Raw genomic sequence first — 10,839 nt, forward strand, 5'->3', positions numbered from 1 at the left:
TTGCTGAAAAATAAACGTTCCATCATATACCGATAAAGACATAGTTGGACATTGACTTCAATTTCAGCAGTGACTTACAACTTCACGGATAGTTTGTGATATGGGGATATGACAGAAACATTAAAATGCCTAAAAGTGCAAAGAAGTTGTGAGATCCTTTCAATTATCAAAATTTTGGGACCAGAAAGGCCAATAAGAAAGAATGAAAAAAGCTTCTCCAGAACAATTTAAGACAAGGTGAGATGTCTATGCTTGGTGCAACAGGAAACGCTTTCTTGACTTGCAGCCTACCAGCCTCAGTAAAGTCTTAAAAACTTCCACCAGAAGGTACCAACAACTCCCCACATGAGGGCATTGATCAAAGCTACAATGAAGCCCAGCCTGAATACGTCGGGAAGCTCAACGTAACCCGCTGTAGAGAAAAGGCAAAAGAAAGCACTAACTTAAAACAACTTATAACATATAGGACATGGAAATGAACTTTCGTATGAATATTATTACATACTCAATCAGACAGTACCTAATCATTATTAGGGGATTCAAACAAACACACAAAAGAAAAGCTAGAGTACCCGTTCTCTGCCGCTAAGTCAAAATATATACTTTGTTAAACATTGTTTTCATGAGATTTACCAACCAAACTATTTGTACATTCATTTTCTATTCCAGTTTTGTTACATTTTTCAAAATAGTTTTTCTACTGTTTTTGCAATTCTGTTACAGCTTTGGATTTCAGTATTTATTTTAAAAAAGAAAAAAAAAGTCAAATAACATAACTGCTGAGATTTATACAGGAAGAAAGAAGAAAGTACCTCCATAGTAGACAGCAGCCTGACCACTGCTATAATGTGTCAATGCACCAAAAAGATTTGTATTGTATGCCAAAGCAAGTGCTGCCAACACACCAGGAACACCAGCTGCCAAATGCATGGCAAGAAATGCAGAGTATAGGGCTCCTACATGACCGGTCTGACTTGCAAATAAGTAATGGATCAAGAAGTAGGATGCTTGAAGAACACAGAGAGCTGCAGGCCAGCTCAGTGAGAAAGACTGAAGTAACTTGGCCACACAGTTGGACATCCATGTCACTATCCCCAGATTGGTCAGCTGACCTGCCATTCCAACTAGAACTGCAAACCAAGCCAAGGTGTCCCATGCAGACTTTTCACTTAAGCAGTCATCCCAATTCAGCACACCCAATAGCAAAAGGATGGATAGTCCAAGCATTGCTGCAACAACACTTGGTATTCCGAGGGCATCTCTACACACCAACCATTTACTTAAAAATGAGAATCATAGTAGAGTAATGCAGCAAAGTAACACAAAACTAATGACCACAAGCTAAAACATGCATGGAGGATACTGCATGCCGCTAAACTTGATCGCAAGATCCGTGAGGAAGCTTAAATTTAAAATAAACTGAATGAAAAGACATCAAGTGAGAAAATTATCACTGAGATTTCCAGTTCCATTTTTCCTGATAATCCTCAATATTTTCACTTATCCATTTGGTTTGTATTATTATACATTTTCCAATTTCAGAATCAATGAAGTATCTCCAGGTCTTCATATAAAAGTGCATACATGTAATTTATGTGTTTATCCACACATTCTTCTAACACTACTTTTGTCACATAGTAAGTGCCCTAGATCTGTATGTCCCTATATCTGATCTTAGTGGGAGAAACATGCACAGAGAAAGAAGCTTGGGACTATAAACATCTCATCAAAACCTTGGACACAGATATGTTAAAATCTCAGACAGAGCAAAAGAAAAGAAGTTGGCAAGACAACCCTAAAAATGAACATCCTCAGCTTCCACATTACTCATTTCAGCATCAGTAGCTAGAGAATGGACACTTCTTATTCATCCAAAGAGGCAACAATTTTTATAAAGCAGGAAAGACATGAAATTTTTTTAAAGGTAAAACATGAAAATTTGAGTAATAGATAAAAAACAATCTGAACATGTCAAGTCAAATCATCTTCGTAAACTAATCATTCTTTGTGGCAGATGAACAACTTAATTATTTATGTCTGCATAAGTTAACAACTTAATTATTTATGTCTGCATAAGTTTTATGTGAACTAAAAAAATATTAGGGAATGGCAGTGATTGGATCCCTGAACTGAAGCGAACTAAAGTTTTCCAATTTTATAAGCCTAAATGAGGCAATAGCAGGGAAAATTAAAGTCTATATTTTGTTTTCTATAGAATTTTAGTAACCTGCTGTCTCTTTATCCACTATTTTTTTTAATCTCCTTTCCCTCTCCTATCTCTTTCTTTTTAATCATATCATCATTATAGCTGTCCATGCTTCCCTTGTACCTACAATTTGGACACTGAAAAAACCGAATGTCTGCAGATTATGTTTACCTGTATAGCCCCAGCGGAATCAAAATCATTCAAATGCTATGACACTTGAGTCTCCAACATTACAATTTTTATCAAGAACATTTCTAGGCAACATTTTAAAGGCATTACATGGACAAATCCCAGTTGCATTTGGACAAGTTCTATGCTCATATAAAGTCAAACTGTATGTATTATGTGCTTAAAAATTGTCACCAACACATTAGCCCACCAACAGACATGAGCAAATTTCTTGTAGAAATAAAATGAAAACTTCATAAGCGAAGCACTGATATAAGTTGCTTACCCAAAGACCCACAATGAAACTGCAAGAACCATGGTAACGACCATCACCCATTCATTTGTTGTGACAGGTCCCATTTGTTCCAGCTTTTTTGTGGCCAAAGCCGGTGCATCTGGTGTATCCTTTACTTGTGGGGGAAAAAGTTTATATAGGATAACGGGAGTAGCTAGAAGAGAAACAATAGCAGGTAAGCTTGCAGCTTTAAACCATGACACCCATGGACTAGAAATCCTAACGCCAAGTTCCTCAGCTAATTTAAGACACAACAGATTTTGAGCTGCAGCAGTTAGGAAGAGGGCACTTGAGTTACCAGCTGACTGTATGCACCAGAAAAGAAAGGTGAGTCATTATACTTATAAGATAAGATGAAAGAAAGATAAAAAGTGAGTTGACTCTGTTTTAGTTGTTTAGGGCATTAAAAACTAGGATAGAGAACAATAAGGAAGAATGGTGATGCTAAGATGAGTATAATTAATTTATACGGCGCTAACATGGAATATATCCTTGTAGTGCTGGTAAAAAGCAGACCTGTGCTTGAAGCTCCCACTGATATAGAGATTGGGAAAGGAGCAGATCAATGGAAAAAAGTTCAATTTGCATATGCTGTTTAGAACATAATCTTCAGTTCCGACGATTGGTTATATTTATTTCCTTGGTTCCAAAATAAACTTAGGCTTTTCTGCATCAAGCATGCAGCCCTATTTATAGATTTAACATGATCAAGGAAGTATTAATATCACTAAATAGATCAACCAATATTTCGGGCAGAGCGAAGCTCCAGTTTATTAAACTCTGTATATCAAAGATTGAGGAAAAATTGTTCTTCAGTGACCAGAAAATCATGAAAGCACTATATTTTCAAGGAATTTATCTAAAAATACTGACAAAATTATAAAAATAGTTTTTTTTTTTAATTTTTTTGTTGTCAACAAGTTTCCCCATACCCAATAAAATTAAGAAACTAAGGAACTAACTGTTGTTAAGAATATCAGAAACATTTGAATAGCTAATGCGTGAAAACAGTCAATTTCTTCGGTGTTTGACTTTCAAGTCGACCTTCTATAATCTGTACGTTCTGATCTCTTCAGACGCTAGAACAAGAAAAATATACGAACTAATAACATATTTGTGCAAGATTTCTTTAACACGTAATAGGTTGTTGTTAGCAAATATTTGACCACAGTTTAAGTTTTCCGTTAGAAAAACAGATAAATCACCACTTTCGTATTCCACAATGAAGAGGGAAAATGGGGAGGAAACACCGAACAAAGAAGAGACCCAAACCTGGAGCTGTGACATGATTAGGTAGGACCCCAGCTTTCCAGCCGATTGATCCCCGGGTTTACTCCCGGATTGGAGGGACAAGGACTTGATGATAGGCAAGAAAACCCCGCCGGCTCTCGCAGTGGTGCTGGGCATTGCGGGGGCAATGAAAGCCTCGCTGATGGTAAGCCCATACGACAGCCCCAGTGTACTTCTCCCTAGCCATTTAACAAAGTACGTCGCAATCCGATCTCCGAGGCCGGTCTTGACAAAACCCCTTGCGAAGAAGAAAGAGATCACGATTAACCAGATCACCTCATTCGTGAACGCCCCGAAGGCCGCCGAGAAGGTTAGGGTCTTGGTGATTATCGAGGCGGTGAGACCGATGAAGGCCCAGGCACCAACCGATAGAGGACTGAGCACCAGGCCGGCGATGGTTGACAGGAAGATGGCCAGGAGCTGCCACGCCTGCGGCGTAACATCGACGGGTCTCGGGACGAGGAACCGCACGGCAAGACCAATGGCAACGGAGATCGCGAAGGGGACGGGCTTCGCCCCCTGAGTTGGCTGCGGCGACGCCGACGGAGAAGCTGCCGGATTTAGGGCAGCGCTAGAAGGCGAGGAGGACGCTCGAATGGGGGAATGGCAGCGTTTTACAGGGCGGAGGCGGAGGGGATTGGGTGAGAGGGGACGGACGATGAAGGAGAGGGCCGCCGCGGAGGGAAGCGGGGTGGATCGGAGAGCGGATACGGGGCGGTGGCGAAGGATGGGAGTGGAGCGGATGGAGAGAGGGGAGCAGATGGGGCGGGAAAGGGCGGAGCTCTCCATGCGCGAGGGAGCTCAGCGAGAACGAAGCAGATACTAAACAGGCGGTGAGGAAAAACGCAACGAGATCTCGTCACCGCGTAGTCGAGTCGAATGCGAATCGGTTATTGCATTCGGATCACACGTTGGCATGACGAACAAATGTAGATTAAAGGACTCATCTGAGCCGTCACACGATTCCGTAGGTAGAATCTCAACCAACCACGACACCTGGTGTTCTATGATTGGATCTTTAAACTTCATCTTGCAGGCAATCCACACACCTGATCCGTCTTGCCCACAGGAAGACAAAATGAACATAGCCAACCAATTGTTGATCGACAGCTCAGCTGTGGCGGGTGGTGGAGTCGTGAGGAAACGTTGATTGTGGCAATGCTCCGTTGATCGCGTGCGTTCGGAAAGGCCATCGCGCGTAATGGACTGACGCCACAGCTGAGGGGAAGGGATCGATGGGCTGAGGAAATAGACGAAGTAGATGTTCGCACGTCACCTATTTGTTTTTACCGTGTGCCTCCAATATGCTGCAACAGAGTACATACAATTGTATGGACATTACGTATTTATCGTTTATAATAATAATGAAGATAAAAATATTATGATCGGTTCATACCTGATCCGATAATATACGTTTTCAAGGGTCCCTAATCCGTTACTAAATCGTGCTCAGATTTGAGTCGGATGTGTTTGATCGGATCCTTGGATACGGATTACCCATTAATCATGGTTGCGGTCAAGCACCAGCAGCCGCCCTAAATTGACCGCGTGGACATCTCCAACTTCTCCACCACCAGTTGTTCAGCCGTCGAGCCGTCAAACCCACCGATGTCGGCAATTTCCACCACAACGTTTCGTACTCGCCTGGGATACCCGCCCCATGATTCGAGAGAGTCATGAAAACCTCTCGGGGCCACTAACGTTAGGGTTTCTATCACCACTAAACAGACAGGTAGATTTCGTGAAAGATGATAGATCTCGTAGCGAAGTTGGTTTCTCTAGACATGACGAGATGGCACGTGACCGGCGTATGGTATCGACCTTGGTTCTTCTCTTCTTCCTCCGTCTCAGCGTAAACCCTCCCCCATTGTGTATATAATGCTGGTGCCATTTGAACACCGTCATTACTTGCTTCCCTGTCTTGCAAGCCTTAGGTTCTTGATCGCCGGCAGCTTCCTGCGGTCGGAAACTAGGTATAGTTTCGCCGGGTTATTGTGCGATCTATGTATAGATTGTATTGGTAGGGTTAGAGATGTTTAGGTCTTTGATTCTTTGGGGGTTTGCTTCTGATTTGATCGGAATTTGTAAAGATTTTTAACGGATTGCGAATGTGAATCTTTGAATTTGGTTTCCAGGCTGAAGATCGGAGCGAACGCTTTAGCCGGCCATTGGTTGGACGAGGTGCGGTAGAAAATGGCTTCTCTCGCGTCGTCTTCTTCTGTCACCCGGCTTTGTCGCTCTCAGTAAGATCTTTCTCCTCTCTACCTTTGTTGTATCTCGATTTCTGTTTCATTTTTGATTTGTTATTGCATTTAACTCAAATCTTGCGTGATTTGGCGAGAAATTCCACGGACAAGCGGCCCCTCTACCATTGTTCCCTCTCGATTTTTGTTTCTTTTTTGGTTTGTTATTGCATGTAATTCAAATCATGCGTGATTTCGTAGGAAATTCCACGGAGAAGAGGCCCCTCTACCTTTGTGGTCTCTCGATTTCCGTTTCTTTTTTGGTTTGTTATTTCATTTAACTCAAATCTTGCGTGATTTCGTAAGAAATTCCATGGACAAAAGGCCCCTCTACCTTTGTGGTCTCTCGATTTCTGTGTTTTTTGGTTTGCTATTGCATTTAACTCAAATATTGCATGATTTCGTCAGAAATTCCATGGACAAGAGGCCCCTCTACCTTTGTTGTCGCTCGATTTCTGTTTCTTGTTGGTTTGTTATTCAATTGAACTCAAATCTTGCATGATTTCGTAAGAATTCCATAGACAAGAGGCTTCTTTTGTAATATTCTTGTGGGTAATCATGGAAGAAAGTAATTTTGACAAACGAGTGTCCACTTAGTTGGTTATGTGTTTATGTAATAACCTTAATTTGATTCTTTGTAAAACGATTAAGGCGTGGGGCAGAATGATAAAGATACTTTAATTCAGGTTATTGAAACTTGAAAGCACTTCTAACTTTTGAGATTCTGCGCTTAATAGTCTTCTTGGCTTCTTACATGTAACTTTGTGTTTTTTCTAAAACTCATGGACAAGTCATGCCAGATAAGTGAAATGTTCAAAATTTAGACAGACCTTATGTACACCTTTCTGAATCTTTTGACTCATGAATCCGTTTTTAAAGCTATTTCTTTTGTTTTGGATCCAAAATTACTTGCACTTAGGGTTTAGAATGTTGTACAGCAAATCCAAAGCGTGTGTTAATGTTGAGGAAATTTGCTATTGATACCAACAAAAAAAGGTGTAACAGGAACCAGAATAGGACAAAAAAGTTAGTGGGGAGATTATAGCATATGAGATCAAATTGCAAAAGCAATTTGACATGGTATTAGAAGCAATGGGTCACCTGAATTCTCTTCTTGAAATTCTCTTGTTATATGCTCGTATGATTTCTAAGTTTGAATGACAGAATTCATGAATTAAAACAATGAGAGATAATTCTCAGAGCAGTTCACAAACCTTTATTTTTTTCACTATTAACAGGGTGCACTGTTCTCCAAGAGGTTCCAGCTGTTTCAAAAATCTTAGAAGGTTGTACCATAATTCCTTTGCAGTAAATCAGAGGACTTCAAATCTTACATCAACAGGTTCTAGGAAAGCTGCATGCTATGCTTTGAAAACAGATGGTGAATTTGCAACTGTTCCAATTTCTAGTGAGGGTGAAATGCTGCCAGATATTGACCAGGATAATGCAATTGTTACTTCCATGCTTCAATCAGATGCTGTAGCCCTTGGAACAATTGCTGCTGATATGGCTGCAGTTATTGATGATTTTTCTATTGACAATGGTGAACTTGATTTAGATTGCCCTACTGAAGGATTTTCTTCTATTTCAGAGGCCATTGAGGACATCCGCCAAGGCAAGGTCTGTCTTCTAGTTAGATCAGATTGATTGTCTTTTTTCAATTTGGCTACAGTTTGTTCTTTCTGTCGCACTTCATGTTCAGTGTTGGTTACTTCTTGCAGTTTGTGATTGTTGTCGATGATGAAGACAGAGAAAATGAGGGAGATCTTATAATGGCTGCACCTTTGGTAAATCCAGAGGCCATGGCTTTTATAGTCAAGCACGGGACAGGAATCGTTTGTGTGAGCATGAAAGCAGAAGACCTTGAAAGATTAGAGCTTCCTCTCATGGTATCAAATAAAGAAAACGAGGAGAAGCTCTGCACAGCTTTCACTGTCTCAGTGGTATGTTATTGATCTTGATTTTGATAGTTAATGGTGCTTTTCATCAATAAGAGTGAAATATAGATAAGAAGCGACATCTCACAGAAACAAATTACTAAGTGGCTTTGAAGTTTGAACTATTCTCTTCTCTCACTCTGTCTAGCTGGCAAGGTTGCATAATCTATACGTCACTTCCTTGTTCATAGCATAAAACATGATGTATTATTATCTTATAGTTTTAATTCTAAGATCTTTAGCCTTACTCCATCAACCAAGGTTCTGTATAACTGTCTGATTTAGGTTTCTAAAATAACCTGTTTGGACAAGTTATAGATTGTGTTCATACTTTAAACATGCTAATGCCTGCAGTCAACTATTCTGACTTGCTTTTATTGGTTGGCTCTAATTATAAGTTCCAATTATTTATTCTCATGCTGTGATTATTAGAAGTTTGAAGTCTGATGGAACTTGTTATTTTCAGGATGCAAAAGAAGGTACAACAACTGGTGTATCTGCTAGTGATAGGGCAAAGACAGTTATGATGCTTGCATCACCAGATTCAAAGCCCGAAGACTTCAATCGCCCTGGTCATATTTTTCCATTAAAATACAGGGAGGGTGGTGTTTTAAAAAGAGCTGGACATACAGAAGCATCAGTTGATCTGGCTATGCTGGCTGGATTACCCCCTGTTGGTGTTCTATGTGAGATTGTTGATGAAGATGATGGTTCCATGGCTCGTCTACCAAAGCTACGTGAATTTGCCAAGAAAGAGAATTTAAAGATAATCACAATTGCTGATTTGATCAGGTATGTCTCTGCTTGTCTCATGCAAGATATCATCATTATTACCAAGGGAATTGCACTTGCTGGAACATTCCAATTACATAGATTACTATGTTTGCATTTTAGGTCAATGTTGGTTATGAATTGGCATTCATACTATGCTGTCATGCTGTGCAGGCACATGCCATACTGATCCATATTGCCTATTATGTATCAACATGGCCTATTGTTTACTGGCCATGACGTGCCCTGAAAGTTTGCCCATCCAATAGCATAAATTTCTGTAATCTTTACTCTCTTAGAACAGATTGGAGATGAATTGGCATGTTTGATTACTGCAACCATTTGTGTTTGTAATGTGACTGCAGTTGCTTCAACATTCTTTGTTATCCTCATATTAGTTTTTTATATTAGATCTTGTGATTTACTTTTAGTTCTGACCATGAGATGGTATCACAGATATCGGAGAAAAAGAGACAAGTTGGTTGAACGTGCTTCTGTTGCACGCTTACCTTTAAAGTGGGGCTCTGTTCAAGCGTACTGCTATCGGTCACTACTCGACGGAATGGAGCATATTGCCATGGTTAAAGTAAGAATTCTTTGTGAAAAAACCTTAGCACTGTACACTATTATGCCTCTTGCTGCTTTTTGATCATTAAAATGGATTAGTTATGAACTTCTTGAGCATTCAGATCATATTGAACTGTCTAGCTTGCTTGTAAAACATAACGTTTCCAACATTAGTTTTGGCATTCAAATACTTCTTTTCCAATTTAAACAGGGGGATATTGGGGATGGCCAAGATATCCTTGTGAGGGTGCATTCTGAGTGCCTCACTGGCGACATATTTGGATCAGCTAGATGTGACTGTGGTGATCAGCTTGCATTGGCTATGGAAATGATTGAAAGGGCTGGCAGGGGTGTGCTAGTTTACCTTCGTGGACATGAAGGAAGGGGTATTGGCCTTGGCCACAAGCTTCGTGCTTACAACCTACAAGATGATGGACGGGACACCGTGGAAGCTAACGAGGAACTAGGATTGCCTGTCGATTCACGGGAATATGGTATTGGTGCACAGGTGAGATGTGAAAACTGGGCCAAGCCTTCCTGCTGTGATAGTATTTTTGATGGTAACATCGATCTTAACAATCTGGAAAAAGCAATAGTGGTTTAGTTACATGCCACATTGATTACTTCACAATTACTATATAAGTTCTACCATTATATGCTATATTATATGCTATGATTGCATGGACAGCATGTGCATTCCTTGCATTCTTCTTACATTGTTTTTATAATATTGCATACACCCATCTCTGCTCTTTAATTCGCCTCCATGGGACCTGTCTTTTACATCTTTCAACATTTAGGTTTAGGTGTACATTAAATGAATTATTTTGCATTATATACTGATTTCTTTGGTTTCAACTTTCACATTTGTTTCTGTTTCTGCAGATATTAAGAGACCTAGGTGTTCGATCAATGAAATTGATGACGAACAACCCTGCCAAGTATGGTGGACTCAAAGGTTACGGATTGAGCATTGCAGGCAGAGTTCCCTTGCTTACACCAATCACCAAGGAGAATAAAAGATACTTGGAGACAAAAAGAGCAAAAATGGGACACGATTATGGATCTGCTGAATTCAATGATCATCTAACTAGTTTCATCCAAAGAAATGGAACTGGCAAACAGCATCAGGCCATTTGATGCAGGAGTTGGTAGTGAATTTTGAGTCACAAGTTCATGCTCAGGCTCAAACTCAAATTATAGTTTGCAACCGTCATTGATGAAGCTCACCGAGGCATCTGCTTCTGAGCTATTCTTTTAACCTCTCTCTGGCTGTCTGATGTACTAAAATTATAGTTTTGTACTTGAGATTCAATAAGAAATTATTTTGTTTTCTCATTTCTTGATATCCCCTCTACGGCA

At 40.2% G+C, this 10,839-nt stretch overlaps 2 protein-coding genes across 2 annotated transcripts; one reads left to right on the forward strand and one right to left on the reverse strand.

Moving 5' to 3' along the window:
* Positions 1–4,831, reverse strand: LOC103969148 (dicarboxylate transporter 2.1, chloroplastic). Its single transcript, XM_009382604.3, has 4 exons — positions 3,942–4,831; positions 2,661–2,974; positions 813–1,261; positions 1–412 (listed from the first exon to the last, which is right to left on the reverse strand). Exons 1-4 carry the CDS (start codon positions 4,746–4,748, stop codon positions 297–299), a joined length of 1,686 nt encoding a protein of 561 aa, XP_009380879.2. The 5' UTR covers positions 4,749–4,831; the 3' UTR covers positions 1–296.
* A 947-nt stretch (positions 4,832–5,778) lies between these two features.
* On the forward strand, positions 5,779–10,815 carry LOC103969149 (probable bifunctional riboflavin biosynthesis protein RIBA 1, chloroplastic). The gene is made up of 8 exons (XM_009382605.3): positions 5,779–5,932; positions 6,095–6,202; positions 7,441–7,822; positions 7,924–8,145; positions 8,606–8,931; positions 9,367–9,496; positions 9,689–9,985; positions 10,363–10,815. The coding sequence occupies exons 2-8, from the start codon at positions 6,153–6,155 to the stop codon at positions 10,615–10,617; spliced, it is 1,662 nt and encodes a 553-aa protein (XP_009380880.2). The 5' UTR covers positions 5,779–5,932; positions 6,095–6,152; the 3' UTR covers positions 10,618–10,815.
* Positions 10,816–10,839: the final 24 nt, after the last annotated feature.

Source organism: Musa acuminata, chromosome BXJ2-10 (genome assembly GCF_036884655.1).
Source record: "Musa acuminata AAA Group cultivar baxijiao chromosome BXJ2-10, Cavendish_Baxijiao_AAA, whole genome shotgun sequence".
NCBI classification, from domain to species: Eukaryota; Viridiplantae; Streptophyta; class Magnoliopsida; order Zingiberales; family Musaceae; genus Musa; species Musa acuminata.

What these genes read in the sequence shown, in the direction of transcription:
- LOC103969148 (XM_009382604.3), bottom strand. Translation starts at nt 4,748, where the DNA reads ATGGAGAGCTCCGCCCTTTCCCGCCCCATCTGCTCCCCTCTCTCCATC. An exon ending in TAATCATGTCACAGCTCCAG is followed by an intron (nt 2,975 to 3,941) that starts GTTTGGGTCTCT and finishes TGGTGCATACAG; the next exon opens with TCAGCTGGTAACTCAAGTGC. An exon ending in GGCTGCTGTCTACTATGGAG is followed by an intron (nt 413 to 812) that starts GTACTTTCTTCT and finishes TTTTCTCTACAG; the next exon opens with CGGGTTACGTTGAGCTTCCC.
- LOC103969149 (XM_009382605.3), top strand. Translation starts at nt 6,153, where the DNA reads ATGGCTTCTCTCGCGTCGTCTTCTTCTGTCACCCGGCTTTGTCGCTCT. An exon ending in CAGCTTTCACTGTCTCAGTG is followed by an intron (nt 8,146 to 8,605) that starts GTATGTTATTGA and finishes TGTTATTTTCAG; the next exon opens with GATGCAAAAGAAGGTACAAC. An exon ending in AATATGGTATTGGTGCACAG is followed by an intron (nt 9,986 to 10,362) that starts GTGAGATGTGAA and finishes CTGTTTCTGCAG; the next exon opens with ATATTAAGAGACCTAGGTGT.